The sequence below is a fragment of the Vicia villosa genome, linkage group LG2 (assembly GCF_029867415.1).
Source record: "Vicia villosa cultivar HV-30 ecotype Madison, WI linkage group LG2, Vvil1.0, whole genome shotgun sequence".
Classification (NCBI taxonomy): Eukaryota; Viridiplantae; Streptophyta; class Magnoliopsida; order Fabales; family Fabaceae; genus Vicia; species Vicia villosa.
The window spans coordinates 229401802-229421881 of record NC_081181.1 but is presented as its reverse complement, the minus strand read 5'-3'; the positions used below and the strand labels follow the sequence as shown (position 1 = coordinate 229421881).

At 33.2% G+C, this 20080-nt stretch overlaps 1 protein-coding gene and 1 long non-coding RNA gene across 2 annotated transcripts; one reads left to right on the top strand and one right to left on the bottom strand.

The window, feature by feature from the left end:
- Positions 1–11701: 11701 nt before the first annotated feature.
- On the bottom strand, positions 11702–14083 carry LOC131654168 (uncharacterized). The gene is made up of 3 exons (XR_009299239.1): positions 13657–14083; positions 13470–13559; positions 11702–13324 (listed from the first exon to the last, which is right to left on the bottom strand). It is a non-coding gene; the product is annotated as an uncharacterized LOC131654168 (long non-coding RNA).
- A 4566-nt stretch (positions 14084–18649) lies between these two features.
- LOC131654166 (uncharacterized) lies at positions 18650–19509 on the top strand. Its single transcript, XM_058924590.1, has one exon. It carries the CDS (start codon positions 18776–18778, stop codon positions 19304–19306), a length of 531 nt encoding a protein of 176 aa, XP_058780573.1. The 5' UTR covers positions 18650–18775; the 3' UTR covers positions 19307–19509.
- The last annotated feature ends 571 nt before the right edge of the window (positions 19510–20080 follow it).

Below are 20080 nucleotides of genomic sequence, written 5' to 3'. Positions count from 1 at the left end.
AATATTGTGGAATTATGGTGGTAAAAAAAAATGAAAATGTCATTTTCAGTGGAAAAATAATTAAGTTGAGGTAGATAACTAGTTGGTCGTTATAATTTTTTTTATTGACAATAATGAAAAAGTGGCAGCCCATAAAGCCAAAAACTTAGGTGAAGTGTTTGGTTGGAACTTAAAAGTATCAATTGAAGGATTGATGTGTACGTTTTAGAACTTCTCACTCTTGTTTGCTTTTTAGTTTTGGAATACTCTAAAAGATAAATAAATTCATACAATTAAAAGTTAAATTAATGAAAGAAAAACGTATAATCTCCTTTTTTTTTTTTTTCCACCACCGGTATAGTTCAATTCAGAGATTAGTTCTGACATCAAGTGATTTCAGCATAGTATAATCTTCTTTTTTTTTCCACCACCGGTATAGTTCAATTCAGAGATTAGTTCTGACATCAAGTGATTTCAGTTTTTTTTTTTATCGTAGTTGCGGAAGTATGAATCGTGGTTCTTCCTGTCAAATTCAACGTTAATCATCATTAAACCAACTAACGATTGGTTATAATCTCTCTTTAAATTGATCTAATAATATTTAAAAATATTCAGTCATTCAAAAAAATATTTATGGCCGGACATTATTAAAAAAATATAAGTAGAACTCATATTTATCCACCATGTCAATTCAATGCTTAATCTAAGGAAACTACCTCTTGATCAATAGCAATTATATGCAATTTGCAGGGGGTTATTTTACCGATTAGCGGGGGTTATTTTACCGATTTGCGGGGGTTTTTGACCTCTACAAACTATTTTACAACTCCCGCTTATACGATTCCCACAGTTTATCTGTGGGGGTTCTGGGCAACCACTGGTATCTTAGTGAAGAATTTGAGGAGGTTGTTTTGGAGGCCTTAAACCCATGTAAAAGTATTAAAAATATACAAAAAAAAATTTAAATAGTCAAACTTTTGTAAAATATCTATCTGCATGTAGGAGCATGTACCTATATGTACAGATTTATGTATGTACTGTAGTATTCAATTTAGTTGATGAGTTTTGAGAAATTTAAAAATATTCATAAAAATTATAATTATTATAGATATTCTAATTATTTTAGAAACCACTTGTTGTTAAACTGATATTTAGGCTCGATAAAAATATTAACCCACTATTCTTTTTTGAGGATTGTAAATTAAGCCAAAATAAGTTATTAAGATACGTAAAAAGAAAAAGTGTTCGTATCAGGCAAATAAATAATACCAAGTGTTTATTTATAATTAAAAAGACAAGACCCCTTCGAAATAAGCACTAGTTTGTTTTTGCAACTACATTCTTTAGGACACCCATTATTTCTTTGAGTAAACAATTAGAAGTGGCCAAAAACAACAAGCCAAAGCTCTATTGAAGTGGCTTTTGTAGCCACTAAAGGTGTTTTGTTTTTAAAATAAAGAATTAGAAGGGGAGCGGAGAATGGACGAGGTTAGCACTAGACGTCAGTAAGCGTTTTTATTGGAAGCTCAAGGATAGGGTAGGACTAGATGTCAGATTCTAGATGTCGTACGAAGTGTTGAGACATCTGATCTGAACATAACACATCTGTAAGATATACACAATACTGAAAAGTAAACATCACACAAGAGGTTTTAATCCAGTTCGGTGTACAACAACAACACCTACTCAGGAGACTACCAAGTCAGGGAGAAGATTTCACTATCTGTAGTATCAAATTGTAGATTACACAGCAACCACACCCGATTACAACCTACACACTTAATCCCTACCAATGCAATACTTCTACCTAGTACTCACCTTGGTATGTGGCCCTCCTCAAGTCCCTTCAATCACAACTAGTGATAAACGACAATATCAAACAATTTCAGAAGACACACTTTCGTGAAAAAACCTAGCAAAAACTCTTGACTATGACTAATAACTTAGAGTTACTTTAAAGATTCCTCAAAGAACAATACACCTCTTAGCTACAGGCTTCAAAGTGGACAATACTTCTCTTGCTTCACTACTACGGAAAAGGGCCTTAAAAGCGCTTATTTTGGACTTTAAGAACGCTGCCAAAGCCAGCGCTGCCGTAGGTAACGACAGCGCTTTTGAAACTCCAAAAGCGCTCTCGTAGCCCCTCTATAGCAGCGCTTTCTCCAGAAAAGCGCTCTCGTATCCCCCCTATAGCAGCGCTTTTTCCAGAAAAGCGCTCTGGTAGCCCCCCTATAAGAGCGCTTTTATCCAGAAAGCGCTCTCGTAGCCCCCCATATAGCAGCGCTTTTCCTGAAGCGCTTTCATAGGTTGCGCTTTCCAGAAGCGCTCTCAATGTGGACGACAGTGAGAAGCGGTTGATAGGAGAGAGGCGGCTGACAGGAGAGAGGCGGCTGACAAAGAGAGATCGAATAACGCGGACCCTAAGTAGCTTTGAGATTGCCGAACAAAGTACTTTCAATCAGAAATGGAGGCTTTTCTCTTTTTTTTTTATTTCTAATTAGATATTTAAATATAATATATAAATATATAATTTTATTAATGTCAAAAATATATATTGCAGAATCGAAATAAAATTATAATTTAAATATGAATAGAAAAAGTATTTATTATATTTAATTTATACAATTCATTTAAGAAATAATTATATGAAAAATAGATATTTTTTTTAAGTTATTAGTTCAGTATAAGTATTTTATAATATTTATAATTTTCATGGTTTTAAAAAGTTTTTTTGACCAAATAAAAATATATTCTAGTTATTATGATTCTTACTTGTATAATTAATATATAACTTTCATGTAATTTTTAAATTAATTTTATTATAAAAGGAGTTAAAAGGTAGTACACTTACGGTATAAATTTTTTTTACACTCTCATCTAATAGAAATATATTATTCTGCCATATCATATCAGTAATTTAAAATTTACAGTATCACTTGACACTTAACAAAGTCATGATTGATTTAGAGTGTAAAACTTTTTATTGATAGTGAACATGAAAAAAAAAATATTTATTTTCTTATTTGATTCAATTTAAAATTAAAAAAAAAAACTAACTAGGCGTCTAAAATAACCATATTCAAGAAGAAAAGTAATTGATATAAGTGAAGTCTCTAAAATTTCGGGGGTTATAAAACCGACTAAAATACATTATTCGTTGATCCAAAAAACACGGAATATCACTTTTAATATGGGTTATTCACAACCTCCCCAAAATAACTGCCCCTAAAGGCGCGCATTTTTTGTAGTAATTCTGTATGTATTTAAACATATTTTTATAAATATGCGTCTTATGATTTATTTTTAAATAAGGTTTTTAAAATTTTGAAGTCTTATGGTAATTGTTTAATTAGTTTCCATTTCGCAAAAGTGAGATCAACAAGTGGAAATTTCAAAGGTAATTATCAAAAAGAATATTCATAGTTATCCTAGTTTGGATAGAACCTTGGGATTATCGAAAAGAGTGATACAAATGAAGCCAAAAAAAAAGAAAAAGAATAAGAGTTGTGTGTAGTAGCTAACTTATATGAACAATAATCATGTGTTTTCCACTAACTATTCAGAAAGATTATTAACGAAGAATTAACCTAGATTCTAAAGGAAAATGTAATCATTATTTTAGTAAGAAAAACAATTATGAGAAAATATATTCAGATAAGACTATGTTTTATCCAAATGCTTTATCTCTATAATTGACACATTATCTGTTAATGCTTTGTCATTCCTTTAAAAGCAACGTACTAGTATTTTTTTTTATTTTTTGGAATACTGCTCATATAATAAAAAGAAGAACAGATTACAACCAGACACAAAAAAGAGAAGAGCTAAGTTAATCCCATCAAAAACCATCAACCCTAAAGAAAGGTATACCTAACCTATTCTTTACAAAATCACTCCGAATCCCTATAGGGATGGAGTTAAAAATAACAGAAGAACCTGTGTTGAGCGCTAAATTAGCCAAAAAATCAGCACAAGTGTTACTCTCCCTATGAATGTGAGATATAATAATGTTAGTTGTAATAGTCTGGTTGAAACTTCTATTCCACCTATGTATAAGCTGAAGAGGAACCAAAATCGGATTGGAGAAGGCGTTCACGACCATAATGCAATTGGTCTCAATCCATAACTTTCTCCAACCATGAGAAATCGCCATATCGATAGCTTTAATAACCGCTAAAAATTCAGCGAACACCGACGACATAGCAGTAAGATTTTCAGCAAAAGCAAGGATGAAATTACCCGAATGATTCCGGAAAATCCCACCACAACCAGCAGCCTTAGAAATCGGGTTGAATGAACCGTCACAATTGCATTTGATCCATCCCAAAATAGGAGGACTCCATAAAACCTCTCTAATGTTCGGGGCGCGAGGAGGACGGATATAAACGTTAAAAGCCTTGATGATGGTGAAATCCGCAATGGATATGGCAGAGGAACTGGTGGAAGAATTCCCAAACAGCTTCACGTTGGACATAATCCAGTTGATGGATTTAGACTTACTAGGACGAATAGAATCATGACGCCAGCAATTCCTAGCGGACCAAATCTGATTGATAATGAGAATAACCGCCGCTTTTAATACAAGAGAGGCTTGATTTTTTTGTCACCGTAACAGTAGCTCAGCCAATGATCTAACGAAGACGGGGAAGAACGAATGCTGGCTTTCCATAAAAGCCAATCCCAAAGGGCAGTAGCAAAGCTACAGTGGAAAAATAGGTGATGAGTGCTTTCTTCCTGAGCATGACAGAGACGGCAAACCGAGGCCAAGGAGAAGCCGCGGCTTTTGAGCGAAACATCCGTGGGGATCTTGTCATGCAAAACTCTCCACACAAGCATAGATTTATTCGGAGGAATGTCATTGCACCAAATACTAGACCAAGGACGGATCGATAAAAGCTTATCTTTGAACTTATACGCATCTTTAAGAGTTAGGGAACCCGAGACGTTATGATTCCAAACAAGAAAATCCGAACAATCATCCAAAGTGCAGGGACTGTTAGGGATCCAAATCAATAAAGACGGGAACCAAACGTACCACTCCGGCGGAAAAACCCAACTACCATTATGAACAAAATCTGCCAAAACCGAGAGCAGACTGATATTTTTGGAACAAAGGAAGGCCTGCGAGGTATGCTGAATCAAAGGGCAACCACACCACGCGTGAGTCCAAAAATTTATCCTACGACCAGAGCCAATCGACCACACGGTATTCGCGAACAGAGTATCAAGCTCAGATTTTATACCAGTCCAAAGAGAGGAGAAAATATGATAACGAATAGGGCCAGAGCCTTTGAAAATTTTGTTCCGAAGCAGAATCGCCCAGCTCTCTAAGCTATTGAGCAAATCCCAACCCAGCTTAAGGTTAGCCGCTTCATTCAGACGCACCAGCGACCTTAAGCCGAGACCACCATTCTTAAAAGGCTGGCAGGTCTTCTTCCACGCAACCATAACCAACCCTAGCGGAACTGGCTAGTTAACATCGAAACAAACATATTTTTAAATAATTAATTAATGGCCATCAATAGGAAATCAGCGGTCTTAGAACACCATAACGATCAAATTTAAGGGGGAGAAATTCTGAATTATTATTTCACATATAGTCCAAGAGACATGGTCACTAATCACAATGACGAATCCCCCTCGTCACAGAGGAAGACAAAGAGGCATTCCGAGATGTAGGTCCCGGTCTCCAGGTCCTGAGAGAGGCTCATATGAATGTCATACAGGGGAAGATTGTGGTCAACATAAGGAGTTAGCCATGTATTCCTCCTCCTTAGGAAGTCTGAGGAGGAAGAAAAGAATAAATGTTTAGAAACGCCTTTACCGGAAGAATCAACGAATATCCTATCATGTGAGAGCTCCAAAACCATTAGGAATGGGAAACTATGAAAGAACGATTGATCCCGAAGAACACTTAGATTTGGTGGACGTACTCCTCATCTTACGAGGTACGATAGGCCCAGAGAAGTATAAGTTAATCTTCCTCACTTTAAAGGGTGGTGACATGGCTTTGTTCAAAAGGATTATGAATGAACTCATCCACTCCTTGGGCAATCTCCATAGATGTTTCTTGACTTATTTCACATCTTCAAGGAGGAGGCCTAAATATGTGAAAAGCTTGAGATCCATCAAATAAGAGAAGGAAGAAACATTGAGATCCTACATACAGAGATTCAATAAAGAAGTCATAATTCTCTCAATAAAGAAGTCATAATGTTTAAATGTTGACGGTAAGATGAAGAAGTATTTTCTCAACCTTGAGTTGCAACTAGGATCAAAGTTTGCTGAGAGTATGGACATTAAAGAACTAACAACATTCAATAACATACTAATCTGAGACAAAAAGTTCATACAATACTAGGAAAAATTGGCATCTAGCAAAGCTATTTGTAGAGGGATACTTGAGAAATGAGAGTCGGGCAAAACGGCAGCGAAATTTTTTAGCAAGGAGCCGACAAAAATTTAGAGTACTTTAAAGAAACATGTTCCAATCTGGAAGGGAAAAGAGCACCACCAACAAGGTATCATGATTATACCCTTCTGAACACCTCAGGAGTATGTATTTTGCAGGAGTACATCAATGCCAAATTTAAATAAGAATATGTGGAGCCACCAAACATATTTGTGAATGTCTATGAGTGGACAAAACACGACATTTTTGCTTTCATCGATGTGTGGCCATAAACCCACCAGTGAGTACAGGTGAAGGGTGTCATAGAAGACTTAATTAGGAAAAGTAAATTGTAAACATTCGCTTATCAAACAATAATAAATCTAAAGAAAAATGGGAAGAAGACGACACCCCTCAGAGGAGAAATGATAGCACGGGTGGAAAAATAAGAAAAGCACTAAGACGAAGAGGGATGCAACACTTTACTTGTTGCATACATAGTTTCTAGAGGGTGATATAGGGAATGAGAGAACTTATCCATTCAAATGTATGCTGAAGAAGACCCGTGGAATCGTGGGAAGGCGTCACATGGTAAAAATGGAAACCTGAGGAGAATGACTCGATTAAACAACTAGACCAAAACATTATCGGGATGGAATCACTAAACACAAAGGGGTAGTCTCTAGAGGATTCCCTCACTTATATGGAGCTTCTTGTAACTCCATAAGAACAAAATTGAGAGATATGATATTGTGAGACCATAAACAGCCCAAAGAGACAACGAAAAAGGGAAGGCTCCCCATCTCCTTCTCCGACCAAGAGCTCGTTAGTGGAATCCCAAATTCTCTCCTCTTTTCGTTGATTAGAGTCGTCAAGGATAATTACGACATGCAGAGAGTTTTAGTAGACCAAAGGAGTTCCTGCGAAATAATGTATGCTGATTTGCTAGGAAAACTACAAATATATATATATATATATATATATATATGTGGAGGGAGAGAGAGGCTCATTCCATATAAATGAAGCAATCTCCAAGGGTTTAATGGGTCAACAACTTGACCTTGGGATACATAGAGCTTATGGTATTAGTGGGAAAGAAAGAAACCCAAAAAAAAAGTGAGAACCCAATTCCTAGTAATCGATTGTAAGTTGGTATACAATTGCATCATCGGAAGACCAACACTAGCCGCTCTAGGAGTCGTGTAAACGATAATTCAACTGAAATTGAAATATCATACTTATGAAGGCATTTTGACTATGGTCATGCTTTTAAGCATCCATGAAATTCCACCAGGGAACATCTCACCCTCTCAATAAAGGATCGATAGTGAATGAAAGGAAGAACGGAGCCAAGGAATCACCATTACACCATAAAAGGAATGACAAAGGGAAATAACCTTTGTTAGACATTCTCAAGTTGTATGAGGTGTGAAAGAAGGTCAATACAGGAATGGGAGGATGGGGAAGTGAATATTAAAAATCCCACGAGATCCATGACTCGTCACTGGGATGAAGTAATCATGTTAGCAACCTTGTTTTACTCTCATCCTGTGAAAACATTTTGGTCTATTTTCATGTTTTTGCAAATTAAAACTAAGTGGCAAGAGTGACATGGGGGAACCCTAAGTTTTGAATTTAGTTGATCTTAATTTAGTGAATATTATGTTTCTTTACCTACACTTTGAAACACTGTCACCCTAGGAAGACGGAAACATCGTAAACAAATCCACAATTGATGGAAGATGGACCTCACTCTCTGATTTGCCACAAGAGAAAAGAAATGTTACCATTAAAAAAACATTCCACCTCCCATGCTCAAGGTTGAAACCCCATGAAAAATTGAGGGTGGGGGAAAAGGTATCCCTAGGTCGACATCAAATTTGGCACGACTATAATTAGTGTATACACATGTGTTATGATAAAGATCTCAACAACATGAATCAATTATTACCATTATCATCCAAGATATCATGCCAACAAAGATCAAGTAATCCTATGAGAATGTTAGGAATTCCAACATATATGGCTCATCCCAATGCTTATAGAAATTCATCGTTCGATCCAACTAAAAAACCATTGCTTATGACTATATATTTTATTAGACACTCGATCGACATGGGATACATGACATCATGTATCGAGTCTCTAAAAAAATTGTTGATATTTTTAAATCCATGGTTCATAATAAGGTTAAACTAGTCAAAAAGTTGGAGGTTTGACAAGCCCATTATGGTGATAATTTTGCCACCTCTACAATTTAAGGAATTCAAGGGAATCCTGTCACGTGGGAATTTCAATCCAAAGCCAAATGATTGTTATAACAACATGACCTTCATAGGTTCATTTGTATCCAATATAATAGGTAACTATAATTCCTTTAATTTTGTAGCGTATTAATATTTCAATGGCTAATTGTGGGGAGAATTCAATGAAAAATGCTATATTTAATAAAAGTTAACTTTAATTTGGACATGTACATATGGAAAAAAGGTAATATGAAGCAGAGAGACAGTTTAGTATGCCACAAGTTTCTCATTACACCAACACTATACATGCAAACAATATATTTTACACTAAAGGACAAGCCTTTGACCCAATACACTAATGAGTAGTATTAGTGAGAGGCGTGACCAAATAATGCCTTTAAGATACAAATACACTCATGAGTAGTATTAGTGAGAGGTGTGATCAAATAATGAGAGAAAGCTTTGTCCCCATTCTGAATTAGTCGAGGTACACTAGATATTAAAGAGATGAAAAAAGTTTCAGATTCAGAACCTCTTTCTTATACTTGCACCAAAATTAAAAGACTTTGATGTAATCGCAACTCACCAAATGTAGTTGCGAAGGAGAAATCCTCATATGGTTGAGGACCTCCACCTTAAATTTGTTAATGGGAAGTAGAAACCCTGTTCGAGAGAATAGACATTCATAGATGGGAAAAAAACACCCCTCATATTTACTACACAACCCCTTATCGCTCTCCAGAGGTAGTACCCCCTAGACAGACGAGCCACCTACCATCAGTGAAAGTGTTGTCCAAACATTCCTTGTCAGAGAAGACAGAAACTGTGTCTAACGACTCTTGATCCACCCATAACGAGCGATATTCACCTCAATCGATTCCAATTTTATTTCTAATAGATAAAAAGTACAGTTGTAAGTATAGGCACACAAAGAAAATTACGTCGGTGTGCCTTAATATAAGTTTGATCCTTTCGCTCTCACTTTTAGTCACACATGTGCTTTGGGTTGGTTAAAGAAAAATCTGGGAAAGTAAAACCCCCAGCGTTTTTTTTAAAGATTAATACTGCCAGAAGTATCTTCCCCTGGAACAACACCACCAACTCTTGGATTTTCATGACATCCACACCAAGAATGCTAGCGGAGGACAAATGAAGTAGTAAAGAAGAAAATAACTTTATTACCCTCTCGGGAACATGATGTCTGCTACAATAAAAGATCAAATCTCCTAAACTCTAAGAATGTCATTGAAAAATTGAGAAGAAAGATGACAAAGGCATGATGGGTTAACCACGACAGTTAGAAAAGGAAAGAATAAGTTCTTAGAAACGAGAAATGTGAAAGGAAAATTAGTTTCGTTCTTAGACGTTCATACATAGGCTTCATGTGACCTGACAATTTATAGTCTGATATTGAGAAAAACATACAAACACAACTAACGATCCAGACCTGGCTTCGATTTTGGTACAACACTCCAATGCTCTAAACACGCCACCTCTACCCCCTAAAGTTTAAGGCCACGTGGAGAAGTTAAATTGTGAAAGGTCTCTTACTCCCATTCAACATGTCTCCGAATTTAATGAGTGTGTTCCTAAGGTTACGTCACAATCTTAGCTTCATGCTTGGATGCACCGAGAAAGTGAAGAAGATCTGGCTAGAGGCCGGTCTCAAAGCTTCCATCACAATCTTAGCTTCATGCATGGTAGCAACTGTTCCAACAAGATTGGCCGAACACCAAAGGCCTAAATTCAAAATACCCTTGTAAGAGAATGATGAACAGGTAAACATTCTCCAAAGGACAACACACCAGATCCATACTACTTGCTCATCATCATCCTTTGGATCTAATCTTCTGCATTTTATGTCATGCTAATTGGGAGCAATTTTATCTGCTCGTCATAAGTAAATTTGTCTGCATGCCATAATAGGTACAGTTTTATTTAGAGTCTGTTTGGGAAGACCTAAAAAAGAGGTTTTAGCTTTTTAGCTCACATTAATGAAAAATGTCTGTTTGCTAATTGTCTTTTAGCTTTTAGTTTGTAGTTTTTTTACTAGCTTTTAGTTTTTTTTTCAAAAGTTATTTGATGTAGCTTTTGAGCTTGTAGCTTTTACCATTCATACCCTTATTATTTTAACCAAAACATATTTTTTCCCTTCAATGTACTACCTTATATATATATATATATATATATATATATATATATATATATATCGCGTCAACTTGCAAGATGAAAGCTGATACAATGTTTAATATTTTTAAATAACATTTAAATTATAATGAATTTCAAAATAGCGTTAATAATTCTCAAATTAGTGAAACGTCTGAGGAAAATCAATGAGATCAACTAAGACAAAAAAATTCAAAATATCATTGTAGTTTTATTGTAAAATATTAGACAATAAACTTATTTTTATTATTATTTTGAATTAATGTAACTAAATTCAAAATTAAAATGTTATTATTTCATGTATCTCGTTAAATCTCATTATAAATTTAATATATTTTTATGTTATCTTTAATTTTTCATATATATATATATATATATATATATATATATATATATATATATATATATATATATATATATATATATATATATATATATATAAATTATTTTGCATATTTTTATTAATGTTTATTTTTATCGAATAAAAATTAATTTAATAATATAATATAATAAGATAATGAACCATCAATTTTTTATTAAAAATGTTCTATTATGTTATTTTGTATCTATGAGATGTGTAATAGCTAATTTATTAAACATTCAAGTTAATTTATTACCTATCAATTATCATCAGCTATCAGCTATAAATCCAGTTAATTATACCAAGCAGAGTCTTAGACTTGCAAGTTACACCTCTCAAATTTCATCGAGTTTGGCGTTGGAGTCTTACCGGAGCATCTCAATTTATTGTCTCTAAAATCTGCTTTGCGGTATCGAAAAACTTCATATCCACCCATCATCAATCTTCGGATCCACAATGAAATAACTAGTAAGCACTATAAAGACCTTAAGGCTATGTTTGAGAGTTTGGAAGGAAAGAGAGGGGAGAGTTTTGGAAAATAGGAAGAATTGGGTGAAAAGGATAAAAAGATTTTGGGTAGGAGGGTTTTGGAGGATTTGAGTTTATTCATAACACCAAAAACCCCATAAAATAGGGGAACTCAAAAATTGTATCGAAGGAGGGTTTTGAAGGGCTTACATAAATTTTCCAAATATCTTTTAGGTTGTTATAGTATTCTGAAAATTAAAAATTTAGGAATGATAATGACTCTTTTATCATTCTAAACAAAATCATTTTTCTAAAAAATGTCAAATATTTTCCTATATTTTTTTAAAATTTCATTTTTGAAAGCCTTCCCCTTCCCTCCCCTCCAAACTCGCAAACATAACCTAAAAATGAATTAAATATTACTTATTCAACCTACGCAGTATGTTTGCTTCTCTATTTCTTATTTTATTTTATGAATTAATTTTTATCTACTTACTAGTTACTACCCCTTTAGTATCAGAGCCCCTCTTACTATCTCTCCAATAATGTATATAATATTATTAGTATAAAATTTACATTACATAAATTTATAGAGCATTGTAATTGTAGTAAATTTTATATCGTTATACTTGCGTTGTTCACGACTTATCAAACAATATAGAAAATAAAAAGTTGTAATATAATTTTAAAATTTTTGTCGTGTGTCCTCTTTGTCCAATACTTCAATGAAGTATACAACAAATAATTCATGAGATGAAACCAACCCAGATGTCAACCAAAAGATAATCATGAAATGGTGCATCATGACTCATGAGGCATGATAGTACTAGACATTGACATACAGAATTTTTTTTATCAAGGAATGACTTGAGCTGGGAAGTAGCAGCACACACTTTTAACACGAACACTACAACACATTATCTTATTGATTAAGATTCATGAATCCATCAACATAGATTCATGAAAATTATAAATTGATGGAGTGCAAGGTAATCTGATTTTTGTATAGAACTCCAAAACTGACACAGAAAACATAGCTGCAATGTATATAGTTGGAATGCTGAGCAAATTTTAGAAGTAAAAAGAATATATTTCATTATCTTGACATAGTTTGAGATTGGTATTATTTCATATTTAATGCAACGAGTGGTTCCAAGAACAACTACACAGAGCATGAGTGATTGAGAACAAATAAAAGCCGATGCAGCTACTCAAGACATTCATAAAAACCTTGTATTCATCAATAAGTATTGCAGAATGATAATGTGCATCGTTGCAAGGAAACATCATTCGATATCAGTTTTGTCACCCTGCATTTTACAATTCAAGTCAGCAGAGTGAATGTTGAATGTGTGCTTGTTTACCTCTTCAAAGCGTAGGCAGGTGTCTCAGCCAGAGAACGACCTTGTGAGTATCAATAACATCAGACTTAAGGGCAACACAAGTGGGAACAAAACCACGTTCAATCTGGTCATCATCAAGGGAAGAAAGAACCATCCAGCATAAACCAGTGCAAACATGTTTAACCTAATCAGGACATGCAACATCCATATTTTTTTTAATGAAAACAGAACATGGACAGATATATACAATGACAACTCAATAGATTCAATTTTTGACCCCATCAGCAAGGACATGCAATCAGCTTGTCATAAAGTTTGTTAACTTCGATACAGGACGCCCAACATGAGTCAGACTAGATCAATATCTTCCCTGCATAAAATAACAAGAACAAATTACATTTTGCATCAATTGAAACAAGGAAATTACATTTTCTGATAGCATAAAATGTATCAATTAAACTAAACAAGGTTATTGAGTGAAAGCTGAATATATTAGGAACGAGAAGATGAAATACTTTAAAATTTCTTGGACTCTTCTTCAGTGACCACAGCCTGAAAGCCAGTGTAAGTGGTTGTGCTGCAAGCATATATTTTCTTCTTTACCTCTTCCACACATAATCACATACACATTCACATTCAAAATCAAACCAATTTTCGAGAATCTTAACTAAATTTTGTAACTATTCATGAATAATCAAAAACCTGATATTGAGACCCTTGGCACACGTCTCTTCGTAGGTGCGAACCATTTCTTCGGGTGAAGGCTTGTTATCTTTGGGAAAATCCATAACGAAAAGTCAGTGGTTGTAGTCGCAACCCTCGAAGAGGATCATATCAGGACCAATCTCGTCGGGGGTTTCGTTATAACGAGAAGATAGAAGAGAAATTGACGTAGACCTGAATGAACGGGATTGAACGCCGACGATGTTCGGCGACAATTCCCCGACGTGAAGGTAGTGATGACGATGAAATGTGGGAGCTGATTGGGAGAGTCAGAGTTGATGAAAAGGAATGGTGGAGGGTGGAGAGTGCTCTGAAGGTGCGGTGGTAGATGATTAGCGACGATGCCATCGCGGTGGTCGGAAGTAGTAGGGTTTAGGGGGTTTATTTAGAGAATTTGGGAATTGGTTGACAGTAATCGAAGTAAGAAGGAGGTAGAAGCTTTCCCAAATGGGCCTTCTATTTGTCTAAATCTTTTAATATTTGGGCTTTGTTTTTTTTAAAAAGAAAACTTTACCTTATACCCCTACCATTATTCCTACACACTAACATTTATTAAAATATTTCAATTCTATCTTTCTCATTTATTATTATTAAATTTTCCAAAACTGAAATTTTTTGTATTCATACATTAGTTTTTCGGAACACTTAACAAAATAGTTTCAATAATTAAATTTTAATTTTTTAATGTATCAGAATACTTTCTTGTAATTAAATTTTAATTTTTTCTATCGAATAACTTAATTAATGTGTTTATGTAATTTTCAAATTGTTTATAGGAACACTTAATTAATGTGTTCCGATTGTTTTCAAACTATTTACCGAACAATTTCATTAAAGTGTTCCGAAACTTTAAACTTTAGAAATGGTTTTAAACTATGGCTAAAAGTGGTGTATTTCGTGAAAAGTGGGTTGGAGTGTAAGCAAACATTTTAGGCCACGTTTTTTATTATGTTGCCAATTCTTTTTTGAGTTACTAGGATGCTTTAATTGAAGTGTTCCGAAATTTATTAAATTATATTTTTTTCTAAACATAATTTTCTTCCAACAAAAATTACTTAAGTGTATTTTAGTAAAAGTGAATGAATTGTAGGGGTTGGAGAATAATTGTTGGGGCATGGGATAAAATTTTCAAACTATACACTATACCTCTACCATTATTCCTATACTCCAATATTTGATTTTTATTTTTTTGCAATACCAAAGTATTGAAAAAAAATACACAAATAACTACGTTTCGGAGAAAATTACATAAATAACCATGTTTCAGAAAACGTTAACATACAGTAGTCAAGTGAGGCGCCAAATGAGATGGCGCCTCCATGTAATTTTTTAAAGGCGCCAAATGAGATGGTGCCTAGGTGCATGTGATTTGCAATTTTCACTTGCACCTAGGCGTCATCTCATTTGGCACATCCTTTAAAAAACTATATGGAGGCGTCGTCTCACTTAGCGACTGTATGTTAACGTTTTCTGAAACATTGTTATTTGCGTAATTTATTTCAAAACGTAGTTATTTGTGTGTTTTTTTCAATACTAGTTATTGCCAAAAAAATCCCAATATCTATCAAAATATTTTAATTATACCATTTTATATATTATTAAATATTTTAAATTTTTTTTTGTACTCCTATATTAGTTTACTAGATAACTTAAAATAAAATATTCGGTAGAAATATATGCTCATCGGATAAATTGGTAATAAGTTACAAATTGTTCACCAGATAACATAGTTAAAGTGTTCTAGTAGTTTTAAAATTATTCACTACTTAATTAAAGTGTTTCAGTAACTTTTCAAATTGCTCACAAGATAGTTTAATTAAATTGTTTAGGTAGTTTTCAAATTGCTTTGTGGACAACTTTAAAGTATTCTAGAGGTTTAATTTTTTTCAAAATTTTAGACTTAGACAACGTTTAAACGCATGGCTATAAGTGGTGTAGTAATTCATTTTTTCACTTTAGACAACGATTTAAAAGTGATGTTTTATCCTTAGGCAACGATTGATCACTTTAGACCACTTTTAATGTGTTGCATAAACTCATTTTATTTTAAAATTTTCTGATAACTTACCAAAAGTTGTTTGAAATGTAATTTTTTATTTTTTTATACATAAATTATTTATTTAAGGATATTTTAGTCAAATTATGTAATTAAGTAGGAGAATAATTGTCAAGTATGAGGTAAAATTTTTCTCTTTTTAATAATATTTTAAAATTTTCTCATACTCAATAAATTTTTAAAATTATTTTTTTAGCGCAAACTTGATCGTATCTTATATATTTATTTAAATATTATTGATTTTAATTTCTTAAAGGCGTGGTAGTTAAAACTGCTCCAACTTATTTTATCTGAATAATATTATCTGGACAAACTCGTGTATTTTTTTTTAAAAAAATTGAGTGCAGAAAGGTCACAATTTACCTTGTCTAGACTATGAAATTGCCATGACAACTAATTCACTCCTTAAACCGTTTATGAACATTTAAAGTTTATTTTCGATATTCTAAATTGAAGTTCCATCTTTATGGGCTTTTAAAGTTTCATTTTCAATAATCTAAATTGGAGTTCCAATTTCTTGACATGCAACTTTGATTCCTAACAAGAAGATATTTGATAGCATTGTATTTCACTTAGAGTTGGAAGGGGTGGACAACCACATAGTGAAATCTAACGCGCCTCTAGCTTGGAGAATTATGCTCATCTCACTACAAGAAAATTGTCATGATGAATTTCAACTGCAAATAATAATTTTCAAGTTTTTAGCAGATTGATCATTATTATATTAAGTTATATATTTATTTCTTTATAGTTAATGTTATAGGGATGTGTTTGATTTGTTAAAAAATAAGGTATTGGACATGACAAATTTTTTTATACTCTGTTTGATGTAGAAACTAATCATGGTATTGGACAAAAAATATGACAAAGGACTGGACAAAACCATTAATTATTGTCCTCCACTAAACCATGAGACAACTTTTTATCCCAAACACAAATTATAAAAAAATATCAAAATAATAATTTTTACTCTCTTTCTCATTATTTAATATTTTACTTCATAAATATAATATTAATATTTTATAAATCAATGAAAATATTATAATAAAAATTATATTATTTTTATTCGATTCATCGAAATATCAAATAAAATAGAGAAAAAAATCTTTATTTATTATTTTTCTTCTTTTCTCATTATAGTAAAAATTATATTATTTTGTTTAGTGCATAGACATATCAAGAAAAATCGAGAAAAAAATTGTCCAGTGTATTAACCATCAAACACAGTACAATACAAAAAGTTGTCTTGTAGTGTTTTGTACTGTCTTGTATTGTTTTGTCCAGTACTTTATATTTTACAAATCAAACGCACCCTTAAGATTACACTTGTTTTCTCTCTCTAAGTTTTGAGAAACACATGTTTTATAGGTGAGTTAATTCTGTTCATTGTCTGTTGTTGAAACTTGTAAGTCACGGAGTTCAGTTTGATTGTCCATTACGGGGGTAGATTTTTAAGGACTGTATTGTATATTATAGTGGGGGGAATGAGCATGCAATAGAAATCGATTCGGATAGATGGAGCTTATTTGAAGCAATGGGGATTATGAAAGAGATAACTGATCTTGAGCAGTCAGAATACTGGTTATGGTGGTATAACAATGATGCTGATAGGTATAGTAGATGGTCATTGATGTGGATGCTCACAATGTATATCAATATGCTTTAGAAATGAAATTCGTAGTGAACATATATGTTGAGCTTAAAGGCAACTGCAATGTAGAAGAATGTGAACGAAACTCAAAATCTTTGTCTCTTTCATTTTCCTCAATGGCTTCCACCGAAGAAACCCTTCGCAAAACCCTAGCCGAGAAATTTTCCGCCGTCGAAATCCAAGGCAAAATGTTTGATCAGTGAAAGAGGGAAAATGTTTGATCAAACCTATAGTAGAAACAATTTAGGATCTGTTTGGATTGATTCATTTTTAACTTATCTAGTGGCATAAACACTTGTAAACGGTTTGGGGCAACTTCGGAAAACAACTTAGACATGTTCATAATCTATTTTTATTTTATTTATGAGGAATCCTCACTAATTTATGAACTCTTTGAGTGAGAATAACTCCTTCAACTTGCTGATTCTAAAGGAGATAAATGTTGTATTGTAGTTTGATTGAAAGTTTTGGACCAAAGTTATGTGATGAATGTTACGCCTTGAGAAGGCTCTGCCATGGTTGCGATCAAAAAACTGAATCAATGAAGAAGATGAAGTTGCGGTTATCGAAACTTATGAAGAGTGTAACTAAAAATTAATTAATTAAATCAAAAGTTAGTGAGAGAGCGGAAAGGATCGTAATGACACCATAATAAAATATCAACTTTATAATAAAATATCAACTTTATTTTATTTTGCTTAATGAGTTAAGCTTCACAACAACAATGGTATATGTATTTATACCAATGTACACCAGTTGCACTTGCACTAATGCTACTCTACTACATACACACAGACACTCATCAATAGCTGTCTAATGCTTTTACACATATATTGCATCACTACAACACACATAACTAATATATATGGTGGACTTCTTCAAATACCCACGAGGACAATTTTTAAAAATATGAAATAATATATTAGTTTCTATTTTAATTTTACCTTAAACAAAGTTCAATTATTAGAGTTCCCCTAAAGCTTCAAACTGACATGTTAGATTGCATTAACATGTCGCAATTGTGGGTTCGGTTGATGTTTATTTTCAACCAAGTAAAGTAAAGCACTCGTTTTGTCGTTCTTCAAAAAGCATATATAGGCCTCCTCCAATAATGTTTGATTGAAATATAACAAAATATTATAAAAATATAAAGTAATACCAAACATGTATCCATCCACGGGTTATTCAATTTCCATATGCTGGATTCAATATTCATTTCTTACTTTCTTTCCTTTCCCTCTACGTACTATAAATAACCTCATCACCCTCCTCCCTCTTGTCCTCAAATCAAAACCATCTCTTCATATCTCTCTTTCTCTCACTTTCAATCTCTCTTTCTCAAAATCACTCTTTTTGAAATTATTCCATAAAGAAAATCAGTTTGTATAAAAATGGAAAACAATCTACCAGTAATATCAAAGAGAGTGTGGAGTCTCGTACGTGTTGCCTTCTTCATGCTGAGAAAAGAAATATCAAAGGGTAAGATAATGATGAATTTAAACATGATATTAAGACGCAGAAGCAAGCTCGCCGGAAAAGCCATTGCCAATTTAATATCCCACCATCCCAACCATGGTGGCTCCACCTCAAACCAGCACTCCCACAATTCACACCAGCAATTCACTTCCTCCAGGGAGTATGAATATAGCTGTAGCAACACTCCCAACCACTTCTTCTCAATAGGAAAGCGTCACCACAATCACAAGCACAGTGCTCAAGCAAGACTTACACATGACGATGAGGTGACGGATATGAATGCAATAAAGGCGGTGGTGGAGATGCTTAACAATGATCAAACAATTGTAGAAGTGTCTCCAGGCTTCCCTTTAAGAGATGATGATGATGAGAAGGACAATCAAGTTGATAAGGCAGCTGAAGATTTCATAAAAAGGTTTTACAGTCAATTGAGGAATCAAGAGTGATTGATTAATATTAATTCAACTTACCTTGTTTAATAGATAATCAAGTAGCCATATTTTTTTTTGGTTATTTTCATGATATATACCTATTGGCGAGGGTTTTTGATTCATGTAATCATGTTAATTATGTATTTGCACATGTTTAATTTAACAGTTGCTTAACAATATTAAGATAATATATTACAAAATATCTAAAAAAAGGAGAATAAATTAATGGATTGTATTATATAGAATCTTTCTAAACAAATATTTTCAATGAATCTTTTGATTTTAGGATATACTCTCGGCCGTAAGCACCTTGCAGAATTTTGTGTTGTAAAAATATTCAACATTTTCTGTTATTTTTTAGTAATTAACTAAATATACTTTATACAAGGTAACAAGTTATCCAACTTTTTGAATTGGATAAATAAGAATTTACCTTTTGATAAAAATAGAAAGGTGTGCTTTATACTATTTGTCAATTTTTATACGTATTATTTCCTTTTACACGTATGCAATTTTTTCAAGTTATCCAAGTTGGGAACGCTATAAAAATAGAAGTGTATAATTTCATTTTACATGTATGCAATTTTTTTTTATATTTTTACTCTATAAATAATATTTAAACAGACTTGTCATATTTTTATTAGAAAAGAGTAAGAGCCACACGAAATAAATTGTATCTAAGTTTTCTCCAAGAAAATATTAGGTAAAAAATTAGGAAATTTCTTTACACACCTCCTAACCTTCTTGGTCACCTCTGGTGAATTTACCAAAATACCCCTTGTTTCGGAA

Bases quoted from the DNA above. Each gene is read 5' to 3' on its own strand.
- LOC131654166 (XM_058924590.1), top strand. From the start codon at position 18,776: ATGGAAAACAATCTACCAGTAATATCAAAGAGAGTGTGGAGTCTCGTA.